Source organism: Archocentrus centrarchus, chromosome 8 (genome assembly GCF_007364275.1).
Source record: "Archocentrus centrarchus isolate MPI-CPG fArcCen1 chromosome 8, fArcCen1, whole genome shotgun sequence".
NCBI classification, from domain to species: domain Eukaryota; kingdom Metazoa; phylum Chordata; class Actinopteri; order Cichliformes; family Cichlidae; genus Archocentrus; species Archocentrus centrarchus.
The window spans coordinates 23,704,161-23,721,135 of NC_044353.1; the positions used below are offsets into that span (position 1 = coordinate 23,704,161).

Consider the following 16,975-nt stretch of genomic DNA (forward strand, 5'->3'; position numbering starts at 1 on the left):
CTGAGGCTGTCCAATATAAGGTCACGGAACTGGAGGAGACTCTAGGGTGGTACAAAGGGAGAAATCCAGAAATATTGAAGAGTAATTTTCATTTTAGTGAGCAAGCCCAATTGATTTTTTTAACCTCTGCAGTTTCCTGGTGTTTTCACTGCTGTTGTCTTCTCCCTTAACGGGCTTTTGCATGGCAGCCACATGACAGCTTCAAATCTATCCGTTACATATTCTATTTCATCCCGTACATCTAATGGATACATTTCTGTGACAGTGAACTAAACGCCTCCTCTCTGTTGAAACCACCGTCTGCATCTGGGAGAAGAGGATTATCCTTTAAACCTGAGGTGCTCCAGCTAGCCGCCACTGATAGCACGATGATGACAGCACAGGTTATGTTATCATCTCTACTGAAACGTAGCACTCTAAAACATGACCTGCCTACAGTATGCAAACACCTCATTGCACTCTGCATATCTTGAGCATAATTATGAATAACAGAAGATATTGAGATTTTTTTTTTTCAAATTTAATAAGATATCTGATAGGCTGCATTACTGCCTCAAATGGACCAATGTCGATGACACAATCTCTTAGCTTAATCATATTTATATCATATATATATATATATATATATATATATAAACCAGTCTTACAAAACATATTTGAATTTACTACAGTATGTTCAACATAAGCAATCACTAGCTTATGAGCTCTGATATATAGCTCTCCCTGCAGTCAACTCACAAAGCATACAGGGACAACACACATTTGCATTTAGGAATTACCTTTTCCCTCCCGCTCCCTAAACTGCCACTGTGATGAGAATGGTGAAGTTAGTGCTGAACGGATAGGTGGGTGGTAATGAAACTGGAAGTGATTCAAATAAGCTCTTAATTTAAGCTCAGCATTTATGAAACATTAATGAAGAGAAGAGAAGATTGGTTGCTATGAAAACTCTCTGGCTTGGAAAAGCAGAGAAAGAGCACAGCATGATATTAAAGATGGAGAAAATGAAGAAAGTATGATAATAGGGCTAAAATGCCTCCAATATTAAAAGAAGCTACTTTCAGCTGCTCCCTTATTCCCAAGGAGTTACCACAGCAGCTCGCTCCACATGTTTGATTTGGCAGAGTTTTAACATCGGATGCCCTTCCTGACGCAATCCAACATGCCTCTGATATTATCTAGTGAATTTCTACTGCCCACTATGTAAGTTTTCATTAAAAAAAAAAAAAAAAAACCTTGGTGTGACACCAACTGTGGCTCCCTTTGAAGCTGATAGCAATATAAAAAATTAATGCACACTTCTACATCCATTGGCAAAAATCTATGTAAGCCAAAAGTGAATATCTGAGGCACAGGGAGACAACCCCTACATGTATGGATATGAGACAATTTTACTGAAGACTGCACACACTTTAAGAATAAGCAGCTTATGTATATTCTGCAGTTTGTCTCTAGCAACCCACCTGTTAACACTGCAGGGTACCAGTGATAGTGACGGTGCTTGTAACCAGCTGTGGCGTCACATTCCAGTGTTTTACACACATTCACAGTATTATATCAGCCATTATATAGACTTGATAGTTCTGCTGTATGCAAGCAGGAATGTCCAAAGCATTTTGAGGGTGTAGATCAGTTGTGTAGTTTTTATTGTCATGACACAATGCATGTATTATTATACAAGACTTTATGTAAGTACTGCATGCTGAAGCTTCCTCATACATGTGCTGTTCTTGCATGGACAGATATACAGAGGCAATATGACAAAAAGACTGTAACACGGATGATCGCTCTCACACATGAGCACACAATCCTTTGCTACAGTAAGTGAGATGCGAGCAGGGAAATAGATGCTTGAAAAGAAGCCCCCCACCAATGCCCCCCCCCCCCCCACACACACACACACACACACACACATACATGCAAACTCCCCCAACTCCCAAGGCAATGGGACACTGAAACAGGCCATCAGACAAAGCTGAAAGGTTCTGCCTCTTTTGTCTTAACTCTAACTTTGGCTATTGTGTTTCTGCATCACCACATTATCAACCTTTGATGGTCAAAAGGAAGACAAATGATAAGAAAGGCGCCGAGCAACAAAAAAAAATTGCAAGTCATTACAGGGACTGAGAAAACCTCAGCAATACTGATAATACTGTAAAGATAATTCAACCAGATTGCCAATAATTTCCACAGTGAGTCTTTCACAGGGAAAGTAGATATTCAGTCATCCTGAAATATAACGAATATATCTTTTTAATACTATATGAATAGAATATTTCTCCTTACTTAGCCTAATTAAATCTAGATGCATTTTTATGAAAAATTCATGAGTCTATTTAGTATGCATTGAATATAATGAAAAAGAGAAAATGGGAAAAGAATTACATGTAGAATTTCATTGTTGTCACTGGCAAAGGGTTTTTAAGTCACTCACATAGATATATTCTGTTTGCTACCCTTCAGTTTAAAGTAAGTAAGATTTAAGATGCATTCATTCTGCGACTGTGGGGGGAGAAGAAGGCAGTGAAAGAGGGAGCAGAAAGAGTGGAAAGGGGGTGGAGTGCCAAGGGATTGGCAGGAATGACAAGATGTGACAGTGAGCACATTGGCTCGCAGGGTGGTTGCTACTTTACACTCCAATCACACAGCCCCCCTATCCCCGAAGACATTTTAATCTGATCCCCCGACCCAAGGAGACGAGATCACAGCATAACACTGCTCAGAAGAAAGCAGGAGAGACGCACAGAACTGAGACGCAACATTTTATTTCTAGACTCTTCCTTTCTCTGAATGGATGGGTCTTTAATGGCATCTCCAAAGAGGCTCTTTCTTCTCTCATTACAGCTTATGCATGAATGAATAGATGAGAATGGACAAACCTTTGCATAAACTGTATAATGTATACATATGATTGCAAGCACACAGCGGTACTTTTGATTGGATTAGCCCGAGAAAGACATCCATCCTTTTAGCCTCGCCCCTCCTCCACTGGTAAGGGGCATTATCGATCCTGAACAGCTCCATTTCCTTTCTGTGTCCAAACTTATTAGATGCTCTGCTTTCATGCCGCCTGCACCGATCCCCCTTTCTTCCTCTTTTCTTTGAAATCCCCATTTTCCTCCAATTTAACTTTGTCTTTCTTCATCCCTATGCTTGCTCTATCTCTGTCATGCCACTGTGTTTTCCATGCCTTTCTGTATTTTCCACCAGTGTGCCTTGTCTTATCTTAATCTACACCCATTTCAGCTTTCAGCCTCTCCATTATCTTCTAGATGACTCTTCTATCCTTTATCTCTCCCTGCTGGTGTCTTTACTCCTGCGACTACCAGCTCTGTCAGTCTCTGTCCTCACTCTGTTCATCTCCAGTTAATGCTGAAATTACACTGCAAATGATTTTGAATAGTTGGCTTGAATAATTGTCATTAATTTCCTTGGGAGAGGAGTCATTTCTGACAGAGTCACAAAGAAAAAACGCAATGCAATGGAGAAATTATGACTTTGCAGCTAACTTATGGTGACAGAATGGGCTCGACTAATCATGATATGGGATTGTATAAAAGTGTCTTTTTTTTTTTCTTCAAAAGACTTTTATGCAACACTTTTAAGTATTAGATAAATTTATTGGCTTAGACACATTTTATGAGGGTGGAACACTTTTCAGATTACTGTTGATGCGCGCTGGCAGAATAAAATATCTTGACTGCCCTCATGCATTTTGAAAAGCCAATTTAGTAGTAACACAAATAAACAACTGCAGACAGAAACAACTATTTATTTTATTTTTTTTGTGCTTCGTCTAAGATATATGTGTCTTTGTATTTCTGCAGGCTCTTTACCCAAGCCCAGAGGAGGGCTGGCAGATCTACAGTTCAGCACAGGACGCAGATGGGAAGTGTATCTGTACCGTGGTTGCACCAGCCCAGAACATGTGTAACCGTGACCCACGCAGCAGGCAGCTTCGCCAGCTCATGGAGAAGGTGACAGCTGTCAATAACACACCCACGCTGAGACACGAGTATTACTCACACGGACATGCAAACACAAACTGCCACACTGCGCTCGTGTCTTACGCCGTCTGTTGCGTACAGGCTGCTGAAGAGAACAGTCTTCTTTTACCCCACAGTTGATCAGTCGCGCTTATGAAGACGTCATCAGTTAGAAGACTGCTGTTGAGCAACTGAGTACCTGAAAGTTAATGAATCATGAATTGTTGATGAAAAATATCCAGAACCTACCCATGTAATTGAATTCGCTCAACCTTAGCCTTGCAGTGCTTCTTTTAGAAATATACATTTACGAGATGAAATTTAATAATATTGACTAACTAATCAGCGAAGACTGCAAGTGCTTTGTGTGGGGAGCTGTAAATTAAATGCTGTGTCATCAAATCTGGGCTCATTAGAACATTGCTTTAGGACTCTTGTGCTTACCTGTGATATTGACAACATATTATGAGGTTCAAAATATGCAGTATGCATAATGTTTCAACAGCCAGAGAATAAATCTATGTATTATTTACATGCAGTAAAGCATTACTGACTGACAAGTAGTGCATGCAAATGCAAATGCAATTTCCTAGTAGCTAGTTACAAATACAGAACTAAGGTCAGACAGCAGGTAGGTTCATAAGCAACCCACAGCAGCTTGTTAGGTCTCCAGATCTAGAAACAGCACCCTTATTTCTTTTTATTTATTTTCATTTGTATTCACATGCCGATTTAAACAACAGAAAAACCTTTCAGTTGCTTGATGGGTAATGACAGAATGCCTGCGCTCTGCTCTTCAGCTCATTCATAGTAGAGTTGATTTTTTTCTTGGACAATCAAAACCAGTGAGTAGGTGAAAGAGAGGCTGGCTCCACAGAGCAAGTGAAAGCCTAGGAGCAAAGAAGTAGAATGGAGGAGGAAAGGAAAGACACTGATGTGGTCTTGCGAGGAGAGGTGGTGGTAAATTGAGATGCTGAATAGGCTCCGAGGCCCTGATGGATCAATGAGACACCTGAATTCACATATTGCATTCATTCTCATTGAAGCTTGACTTTTCCCTCGACAGTCTCTGTCTGCTCCTGTATAAAGCACATAGCACATACTAACAAAATCCACACTCATACACACTTTAAAAGGAGCATATTCCAACAGAAAAGGAAGAGCCTGGGACAGAAACAGACAAAATTGGTAAAGCTAGTCAGAAAAGTTCACCTAAATATGTATGTGCAGTATATAAATTCACATATAGTCTACATATTCGTTCTAACAGCGTGGATGTGTAAAGATTAGTTGTTTGCATCTTTTATAAACCTGCAGACTCAGTTTTATAATACACACACCACAATAATGTTTAATAAAAACGTGTTTGTATGTTCTTGTAAAGGCAGTCCTGCACAAATAATTGAAATTTACAAAACGAATGAAAATTGAATTCCTATAGTTTCAGTTATTCCATAAAAATTTACATTTTATCACAGAAGCTATTAGTTCAATAAAAACTTTGGTTTTAGTTCTGTATTATCTAAAAATGTGGCATGCTTTAGTCTGTTTGCATGTGTGATGAGCTTAATGTCTTTTTTCATTTCTTTTTATTTTCTTTTTTTTTTCCGAGCAACAATAATGCTTCACGATTCCAATTTAAAAAATTACTTTACACATCAGCAGCATCCTGTGGATCATACTGCCATACCATGTTTTTCAAACTAGTGAATTTATTCAATAATTTCACACTGATTTAGTGAACATATGTATTTCCTCATCACCCTCTTTTGTCTGACCATTTCCTTTAGTGCCATGTTCCAACATGAGGTGACACCTGATCAGTCATTTCTAACTATGTATGTATTCTGTTTTTTTTGGTGTTGCACTTTGTGCACAGTTCCTGAGTACCTGTGTACTCAGTCCCTGAGTACTTGTCTCACAGCCAGCTGCACCAGTGTTGTTAACCCTTTTTTATTAAAATGAACTTGTAGGTGTTTTTTGTTTTTCCTTCAAAAGTCATCATATGCCATTATACTAATTATGCTAAACATCTCCAGAACTGATCTCAATCAGGCTATGATCCTTACCTGATCATAGTCCTTCTCTTCCAGTGTTTTTTTTTTTTTTTAACCCTCTATTTTTTTGGTTGTTTACAGATATGTTTTGGAGTTCAGTACAACTGACGTGTGCCAGCCACACGCACACACACACACACACACACACACACACACACACACACACACACACACACACACACACACACACACACACACACACCACTGTCCTTTTTCCTATCTCACCTTCCTGCTGCCCTGTTCACAAGCACAAACACCCCCTGTTGCTGACTGGCTGGAGTAGTAGTAGTGTGAATCAGTCCAGGGCACTTTGTTTTTTCCCTGTTTCCAGAGCCAGGGCTGTACACTGGAATTTTTTTTTTTTTTTTTCACTGCACCAACAAAGCAGCCAATAGAGAATAACAGGAAGCTTTTAGTTAAAATTTGACAGAAATTTAACTGGATAACAGTGGCTTACTTTCCCCATTTTTACCTTTTCTCAGTGATTCAAGTGAGTCATATAATCATTTGCAAATTATTTTTTTCTACAGGACTCTATGCAGTCCTCTGAAAAACTAAGTATGCCATTACTGTGTCTACAGGAATTAAGCTTTTTTGGCATTTTGCTAGTGTGGCACATTCAGGTGTGTGTTAAAACAATGCCAGCAAAGAAGCAAGTGCTGGTGCCTATCAATCTGGGAAGGGTTATAGGGCCATGTTTCAAACAATTTGAAGTCCTTTATTCTACAGTGAGAGAAATTATTCACAAGTGGAAAATGCATTTGCCAATCTCTACAGGCCTCATTTAGCATGGTAAATGCTAAAGTTCATTAAGTTCAATTAGGAAAAAACTATTGAATGTTTGCCAGCAGAAAGCCTCTTCCTCTAAGAAGAACATGGTGGCATGGCTTAGGTTTGCACAGATGCATCTGAACAAACCACAAGACTTCTGGAGTAATATCCTTTGGACAGATGAGACCAAAGTGTTTGGCCTTAATACTCAGTGGCATGTTTGGCAAAAATCAAACACAACATATCAGCACAAACACCTCATACCAACTGTCAAGATTTGGGCTTGTTTGGCAGCCACAGGACCTGGGCATGTTGCAGACACTGAGTCGACCATGAACTCTACTGTTTACCAAAGTATTCTAGAGTCAAATGTGAGGCCATCTGTCCAACAGCTAACATTTGGCTAAAACTGGGCCATGCAACAGGACAATGATCCCAAGCACGGCAGCAAATCTACAACAGAATGGCTGAAAAAGAAAAGTGACACACCTCAGATGAAATGAAGCAACTTTGTACAGGAGACTGAGCCAAACTTCATCCACAACTATGTGAGAGACTGTTACAAAAATCATTGCTTTGAGTTATTTCTGCTAGAGGTGGTTCTACAAGCTACTGAATCATGGGGTGTTCAGAGGACTGCTTTAGAGTCCTGTGAAAACTGTCTTTTTCACATGGAAAAGAAACTTACAGCACACTGCAAATATTTTAAGACAGGTTTTTTTAAATGTCTAAAGATAAGCCATAATAGTTTGTAAAGTCTATAATGTTATTTCAATAAGGAGAGCTCATTAGGAGAAATTGAACAAGATTTATTGATAATAGTTGTTCGGCGATTAGACACCGATGGCCCATCGAAGCTAAAGGGGATCCCAGTAGAGATAGGAATTAGGCAGTCTAGACACTGATGGTGGTGGAGACTAACATGGAGGCTTGGTGGGAGCTCTCGGGAGGTGAGTGGAAGGTGGTGGGTTGCACGAATGAATCTGGAAGGGAGAATGACAGATGAGCAGTGAAATTTAAAGTAGCGCGAGTTAGCAGATGCTGATTGGCTCAAGGAATGCGGGTAGAAAGATGATTGGACTAGCAGAGATGAGTCAGTATTGAGTTTGACAGCGTGGGAAAGTGGAGGTGATGACAAAAGAGAAGAGGCCAAACACTTGGGAAAGAATGCAGATGAGTGATTTCAGATCTTCCTTATTGAACTTACACCTAACCTTCATTTGTTCATTACGTCTGTGATATAGAGCTTTAGATTAACCACCTATAAGTTTTAAGGGAACTATTTGTATTGTTTAATTGTATTGCATGTCAACACTTGGAGTACAATACATTATATAAATTAAGGCTTTAGAAATTACCATAATAAATAACACCTCTGACACCGTATGAACTAAAGCAGATTTTGCAAGCTTTAGAAATATATACTACACTATACTGCATTTGTGTTGGTGTTTATGCTACTTTGTATCCTCTCAACATGCACACTACTTGTAAGATGCTAGTTATTAGAGCCAAACACTCCCACCTACTACTGTCCACAGCCCAGCTTAATGAGGACACCTGGGGTCAGTGCTGTTTGAGCTGCACACAAGCCGGTAGTTAAAAAAACTACATGTTATTCTGTGTGCATGAGCACATAATAGTTCCAGGCCCACCAGACATCCTCATTTGAACTCAGAGCATGTGGGTGAATTGTTTGATTGGACCAGATCCACAAAATCTCTCCCTGTCACAGAAAGCCAAGGATACACTAACAATGTCAAAACAGCCTCTCTGTTCAAAGTAGCCTTGTACAAAATCTCTATTCAGCTTTCTGTGAAGCCAGACAAAATGCCATCCAACACAGAGCTGACCCTGATGAACACCGTGCAGCGGTGCTCACAACAGACTTTTAAACACCTCGTACCCTTTTGACCTCTCTATGTGACTGACTGAGTTGAGATGAGAGGGGGAAAAAATGTGGTATTTGGTACAGAGTGAGTCATCACGCTGGGCAAGAAGCAGACATACCTGTGACTGATTAATCTGAGATGGTGAGGAGAGGGAGAAACTTATGTGGCCAAAGGAAAGCATGAAATGCCACAGCTCGGAGGACTGAGCGGTCTCAGCTGCCACCTGCCCTGGAGGGTGGTGACACCGCATTTGTTTAGACCACAGCCTGCTGGAACATTTTAACCTTGCACATTCTTCCATCTACTGCATATGTAGTTCTGTCAAACCACTTTTAATTAGTGAAGGAATATTTTTCTGAGTAAATACATACAGGACAGTTCATGAAGCATGTGTGAAATGAGCTGGGTGTAGAAAACTTGAGGCTGGACACAAAGTAATTGAGTGGGTTGTCAGAGAGTAGGCAGGCAAAGCATTTGGTGCAAAACAGACTTTGTGCCAAACACTGACCTTTGAGAGCTGGGTCTGTTTTTGTTTATATTAGGAGTGATATGAATAAATATATTTTGTTTGCTTGGAGTTTTGATTGTGCATGTCTTTGTGGGTGGGCGTCTGTTGCTGTGGGTAGCTATACATGTGTACCCGTACGCCTCCGGTATGCACGACAGCCCGGTAATATTTATCAATGTTCAAATGATTTCTGGCCAGTTCAGTGCATCGTGCAGGAGATGAGGGGGTGCATGAATCAGTAGGTTGGTTATGCAGAAACAGAGTGGGCTGTCAAAAGTGAATAAGCTGAGTACTTAGGAAAAAATCATACATAGTGCAAAACTGAGTGTTCAATAAACACCTACTTAACAGCATGTTTGCTCCTCCATCAGGTTCATTCGGTTGAGTTTTGAAAGGCTCCATTAACTTTTGTACATTGTCATAATCATGAGCTTACTATCCTTATTTTCTTAGCCATGGCATTTTTATTTGCTAACCACCAAAGTGAAACTTGTTGACTTTTACTGCATAATGTATTGTTATAATGTATTGTTTTTGTGTTATCCTGACAGATTTTAAAGAACTGTACTGCATTTTCTTTATTTCTTTTATGCTTCTTGTCCTTTGTTACTAATTTTCTTTTTCGGGTGTTATTTTTAAAACACCTGAAAAAGAAAAAAAATGGACATAATAGTCCATATTTTTTAAACTGGCAGTTTGCTAATATATATATATATATATACACACAATTTTTCTCTGGCCTGTAGTATTTTTTAATGGGATATATATTTTGTTAATACCTGCACCTGATCACAACAAGAAAAGAGTCTATAGATGAGTAAAGAGCACATTTAGAGGCCATCACATTCACATCTGAAGTCACAAAGTTTTCAGTTCACCTCACCTGGATGTCTGAAAAACCCAAACTGTGAACCTACTTTCTGTAGGGTAACTGTGGTAATCACTGGAGAGTGGCTGTCACTATGATAGACTGCAAAGCATCATTTTATTTTTCTTATCTGATACATTTACTTTGATTTAAAATAAATAATTGTAACATTTGTAAATGTGAAACTTGTAACAAATGATTTGTTACCATAGTATAAAATGAGAAAAAAAAAATCAGAATGCTTATATTAAGATAACCAGTGATCATTAGTGTTGTTGTGTGTTTGTGCGGCACAGGTTCAGAACATCAGCCAGTCAATGGAGGTGCTGGACCTAAGAACATACAGAGATCTACAGTATGTCAGAAACACAGAGAGTCTAATGAAAGTGGTAGATGGAAAGCTGAAGGTGGCCTCTGAAAATCCCCGCAGCCTCAATCCAAAGGGCTTTCAGGTAATTGGCTATCTGTCTCCTCCTGTACAGCGAGTGTGTGTATGTGTGGTTGTGTGTGTGTGTGTGTGTGTGTGTGTGCGTGTGTGTGTGTGTGTGTGTGTGTGTGTGTGTGTGTGTGTGCGTGCGTGTGTGTGTGTGTGTGTGTGTGTGTGTGTGTGTGTGTATAAACACCCTCTATCAAGTTGTGTGTTGAGTTTGATTGAAGACAAGACACAGCAAGATTGGAGAAAAAGACAGCGTGTGTGTGTGTGTGTGTGTTTGTGTGTGTGTGTGTGTGTGTGCGTGTGTGTGTGTGTGTGTGTGTGTGTGTGTGTGTATTATTAAGTGAATGCAGATACTGTTCATTTGGCACTGCTCTCCAAACTTTGACATATGCATTGCAATCTCGTTTGCTCTTCACAGACAATAAAATTTTGTATGACTCGCGATACACTGCAGCATAAATATAGGTACACAAATTCATTTCCAATACTATATGAGTTGTTTAGTCATGCACAGAGGAAATCTGAGTAAATCTCATGAATTATTAAATTCTTGGACCTAGAAAAAGAATGTTTTTTTTTTCTCCATTCCTCTCTTTGCGTCTTTTTGCTCTCTATCTTCATTGAGCTTATTACTTGATATACTTAACATTCTGCTGTCTGCTTTCAGATAACAGGCACATATATTCCCATTTATCTCTACCTTATCTCTCTACAAGCTAAGGCTTAGCTGCCATTATTAGTGGGCCGTTTTGTCTTCCTGTCAGCAGGCTGTCTTACTGGGGCTTTCTTCACATTTCTCACACTCTTACAGATATTAGACGGACCATAAAATAGTTTGATTAAAAGATGGCTTGATAAATGCTAAGTGTGCTTTACTGCTGGGTCCATACTGCAGCACAAGGACAAGCATGAATGGTTGTGTTTTGCTTTCAGTGTGTTTTATGAAAGCCATTCCAAAGAAGGTAATGAAGATGTTTAGAAAATTAACCAATTCATCAGTACTGCCTGAGATGACTAAAATATGCAGAACGAAATGAGTTATATCTTCTGATCTATCTTAATTCAACATGAGGTAAAAAGCTGGATTTGTCCAGACCAGGTTGGCTGATGAATGCATGCAGCTTAAAGTTGCCGATGGCAGAGTGGGGGAGATTAACGAGAGTGAATTTTCTCGTCTTGAAAAAGTGAAAATGAGATTTATGATGTGGCGCCACAGGGCTGAGAGCTGTTCCATCACCAGATTTACGATAAACCTTAACAAGGAGGAAACAGCCCCTCCTGTGGCGGCCACACTTTATTGATACACCCATTTCTCTCTTGAGCCCACTACTTTCCACGTAGGCAGCCTGGTTCTCCTGCAGCTTCCTGTACTCCTACCTAAGGACACATTGTTCTTTTAACTTCTAAACACATGATGAGTCACAGTCCAAGTTTACAACTAGCACCGCAACTGCAGCAAGAAGGTGAAGTTTCATCACCCAAAACAGAAGACATATTTTTGGCCAATTTGAAAGCAAGTTCTCATTTAGGTCCAAAGAAGTAAAAATGAATTTTGATCTGAAGTAAAAATGTATTTACAGAGAGGGAAAAGGCTAAAAATAATACAAGTAGAATAATAATAACATTCAGATTTAAAAAAAAAAACAAAAATATGTTTTTTAAATGGATAAAACAGTTCTTTTGTCAGTAAAAGCAGATTAAAGTGTATCTCATTTCAGTGTATATACCTAAAATATTAGGAATCCTCTTTGTAAATTTTATTAAAAATCAAAGGCTTATAGGGAGGAACAGATAAACCAGCTCCAAGCTACTTGGTAAGTCAAAGAGCAAACAAACCGCATGAGCTCCCGAATGAGGCGTAAGCTTTATAAACCAGAAAGAGTGAGACTGCACTGACTCTCCTGTACTATCACAGGCAACCTCATCTCCTGTCTTCACTATTCTCTAAGGGTGTAATCCTCTTCCCTCCTTTTCTGTGATAACTATCACAGGAGCTAAAAGACAAGGTGAACCAGCTGCTCCCCTTGTTGCCAGTGTTGGAACAGTACAAGGCCGATGCCAAGATGATCCTGCGTCTTCGGGAGGAAGTAAGGAATCTGTCCTTGGTGCTTATGGCTATCCAAGAGGAGATGGGGGCCTACGATTATGAGGAGCTGCGACAAAGAGTCCTGCTACTTGAAACCAGACTCCACTCCTGCATGCAGAAACTTGGTATATATATGCAAATGAGCGTGTGTGTGTGTTTCATTCATTATCATTACAGCATTTAATCAATTTGACAACAGCAGTCCAGTAAGGAATAAATGATTACATTAGGATCATCACTGGTCAAAACTGTGTAGCATATTGTTAACATTTCCACTTTGCTCTGAACTCAAATTATCTGCATAAATTGAGAAAAACTGGCCTAGAAAAAAGTGAATGAATAATTGATCGCATTCATGTGTAATGTGTTAGCTTAAACTGATGATTTTACAAAACCCCACACATATAAATTGATGAGTTAACAAAAAAGACTGCAGTTACAGTTTAGCCTTTAGCTAATTGGCATTTTATTATTGTCTTACATTTGATTTAAAAATTAACTAAGAGAAAATTGTGAAAAATAATGCTCACTTTTTAAGTGTTGGGTAAAAAGCAGGACACTAAAACAGTAATGGAAATATAAAGATGATACCACAAAATATATTTTTTTTTGCAAATATAAATTGCAAATGCAAGTATCAGTCAGTGAAGCAGTTTTTGTGTATTACATATTTCAAAAGCGAACAGAGGGCGCACTCTGAAGACCCACAACTGAAAACAAGAAAACTGAAGACGATTGCACATAATATTAATCTACACATTTGTCTGAGTTAACAGTAAAAATAGCACATTTTCTCTACAGTGAAAATAATTGGGCCTGAAACCAATCCAAATGGAATAGTATATTTGATGAATTAGAAAAGGGCAGCAGAAAAGAGTGTGAGCCAATAAAGAAAACATCTGTGAGCATGTGTGTGTGTATCCTCTTGAGTATATAGGAATACATGTGCTCTTCTTCTGCCTCTTTGATCCTCAGGCTGTGGGAAGCTCACTGGTGTCAGCAATCCCATCACAGTACGTGCATCAGGGTCAAGGTTTGGCTCCTGGATGACAGATACCATGATACCCAGTTCCGACAACAGAGTGAGTTTCTCAACCCCTGCTACATTTGCCCAACACAGGAACACAGGATTTTATAGGATAACCAAGCAGCGAGGATAAAAGTTAACCAAACTCTATCAGCTGCTCAATGAGGGAAAAAAAAAAAAGATGTGTCACAGCAGTGCTGTCATGGCACTCCAGTGACTGATGAATTGTTTTGTCTGAGAATGTTTTCTCATGAGCGTTCAAGGGGGAGAGACAGTCAGAAAAATGGGAATCCAAAGCTGTGCCACTGATGGATAGCATATCTTTCCTTCCCCCCTGTCACTACAACTCCAGCTGATTAATCACTTCATGATCAGTGGAGAAACGAATTAGTTGTTTGGGCTAAGGTTTTCTAAATCACTTGGGTAATTACCAGGCGTGTGCTTTGGACCCAAATGATACAGTAATGGGTTCAGCTGATCATAGATGACATGCAGCTTTGGTCAGGCACATGGCAAGAAGCAGCATGAAAGAGACGAGGGAGGAATAATATGGAAGATGAAGGGTGGGTTATGGTGATTGAGGGAAATGGTGGTGTGGGAGAAGTGGAAGACTGTATTATTAGCCGTGTGTAGGAGAGAATGGAAACTGATGAAGTTTAAGAGGAGAGATGAGCTTGGCCTTTTTCTTTCCTGCAATGAATCATAACAGCCTAAATAGATGTTGCAGAGAGAAAAGGTCCATTTTTGTGATTGAAAGTCCTGATCTTTGTCTTTAATCACCTGGCTCAATCACTTCAATCTCCCCAAGTATTAATAAGCAGATACATCAGCAATGCCACATTAACATCCGCAGCAATCATCATAATCATTTTTGGGAAATTTCATTGTTGCTCATGAGCCAAAGGCAAAACAGAAAGAATCTGAGTGCGCAAGAGATTTGCCCTTACGCAGTTCCTGCCTCCCGATTCCTGCTCTGACTCAAATTAGCAACCATAGGAGAACCAGTGCTTAATGCTCTATAATCTCCCCTCCTACATAATACAGCTGCTGTGGTTTTCCACCCTCGACTCCTCCCATACCTTTCCTTTCTCCTCAGTCCATTTGAAAATGCCTACTCCATAACGGACTAGAAAGAAAAATGGTGGTAACAGGAGCAGAAAAAAAGGTAGATCTTTTTCCTTAAAATGCTCAAGAGTATGTGAGCCAACTGCAGTTTAATTGAATCAATTAAAAGCCGAACTGTGCCTCAGTGAAAGCACTGAGGGAATGAGATGGGAGATGCAGCCAGTGAGGGGCCATGTCAGTAGAGAGATCCGCTGAGAGTGCTTGAGGAAAAAGATAGAGTTGCTAAATGGATTGATTTTCTGTAAATGTGGACTGGAAAGGGCAGGGAGCACAAGCAGTGGTTGACTGCAAGGCGCAGGCAACATCTTCACTCCCACATGCAGGAAAGATCAGAAGCTCCGCACACACATCCACATATGCACAACTCTGGGAATCAATATACAAACACTCAAAGAAGTACAGAGTCATGATATACACTAAACATTCTTATTTTGGGGCACTGCAGCTAGTGATGACATATTTTTCTGCAGTAATCTTTAGATCTTCTCATTAACTCCTTTTTTTTCTGACCTCTTTTCCCTCTGTGATTTATTTTCATTTTTTTTCCGCAGGTGTGGTCCATGGACGGTTATTTCAAGGGACGCCGGGTCCTGGAATATCGCACAATGAATGATTTCATGAAGGGCCAGAACTTTGTGCAGCACTTGCTGCCACACCCTTGGGCTGGCACTGGCCATGTGGTCTACAATGGCTCACTGTACTACAACAAGTACCAGAGCAACATTATCATCAAGTACCATTTCCGTTCTCGAAGTGTGCTGGTGCAACGCAGTTTGAGTGGGGCCGGCTATAACAACACTTTTCCCTACTCCTGGGGTGGCTCTTCTGACATCGACCTGATGGCGGATGAGAATGGCCTATGGGCTGTTTACACCACCATTCCGAATGCTGGGAACATCGTGATCAGCCGCCTGGAGCCTCAGAGTCTGGAGGTGCTGCAGACTTGGGACACAGGCTTTCCTAAACGCAGTGCTGGAGAGTCATTTATGATCTGCGGCACACTATATGTCACCAACTCCCACCTGGCTGGTGCCAAGATCTACTTTGCTTATTACACTAACACATCAAGCTATGAATACACAGACATCCCCTTCCACAATCAATACTCCCATATCTCCATGATGGACTACAACCCCAGGGAGAGGGTCCTTTATACCTGGAACAACGGACATCAGGTGCTGTACAATGTCACACTCTTCCAGGTTATCAAGACTTCTGGGGACTGAGGACCCTCAGACTGACCCACATAAATAATGCTGTGATCATTGTTCTGGGGGTGTCGGGGTGGGGGGGGCACAAACTGTGGGAGGTGTGGGTTTGGTCGGCTTTAATGTGTGGGCATAGGCTTGGATTTTTTTTTTAAGAATTTCAAACTTCATAGAGTGTTATTATCCACATTCTCAAAAAACACTCCGACAGTAAGGTCGGTAAAGATACAAAGACTGAGCGCTTCTCTTTTTTTCTTTCTTTCTGTGATGAGTAAGCATGGTTCTTTTTATTTGTGATGAAAAATAAATATCCTCTTTACCACTTATGACTTTGTACTTCATTGTCACTTTTATTTCAAGCAGACCGTAACAGAATTTTTGAAAGAGGCAAACAAGGCTGTGGGAAATCACGGCTTCAAACTTGAAAGGTTTAAATAGGAGTAGCATTTCATTTTAAGGTGTTATCAATGCTTCTTTTATTTCTCTGAAACCTAGCTCAGACAGATAAAAAATATAAAATAGAGAATACAATTGAAGCTATTTTTCCAGCCTAAAATCCTTAAAACACACAATATATGCCAAATGGCACAATTTCAAAATAATTATAAAATCCTGCATCAATTAACTCTATTCCGTTCTGCTAAATCATAAAATGATGAGGGCAGCATGAGAATACTGACAAGAGAATATCTATGGTTGCATTAAATCATAGCTTTGAAAAGCTCACCCAAGGTTTTCCATCTGAAAACATGGGGGCACAGCACTCTGTGAATGCAGGATAATAAAACTGTACACTTCCATATACTCAGACAGTGTTAAATTTAACTGCAACAGCAACCACTTACATTCCAATTTTTTTCAAGGTGAATTGAAAGTGCAAGCAAAACATCTGATAAAAGGAGCAGATGGTGGTGCAAAGGGTCGAGGAGAATACACAGCAAATGAAAGACAGAATGTAAAAGGTATTACATTAGAGATGACACTTCTTTGTTATTGTTGCTTGTCAAGCTC

At 39.9% G+C, this 16,975-nt stretch overlaps 1 protein-coding gene across 2 annotated transcripts in view; it reads left to right on the forward strand.

The window, feature by feature from the left end:
* olfm2a (olfactomedin 2a) overlaps positions 1-16,042 on the forward strand; it is a 42,083-nt gene extending 26,041 nt beyond the window's left edge. For both annotated transcript variants that reach the window (XM_030735761.1, XM_030735760.1), the window contains exons 2-6: positions 3,828-3,977; positions 10,379-10,534; positions 12,510-12,729; positions 13,580-13,686; positions 15,308-16,042. In XM_030735761.1, the coding sequence (XP_030591621.1) occupies positions 3,828-3,977; positions 10,379-10,534; positions 12,510-12,729; positions 13,580-13,686; positions 15,308-15,982 (1,308 nt within the window). In that variant the 3' untranslated portion in view covers positions 15,983-16,042. The remainder of the gene's footprint in view (positions 1-3,827; positions 3,978-10,378; positions 10,535-12,509; positions 12,730-13,579; positions 13,687-15,307) is intronic.
* The last annotated feature ends 933 nt before the right edge of the window (positions 16,043-16,975 follow it).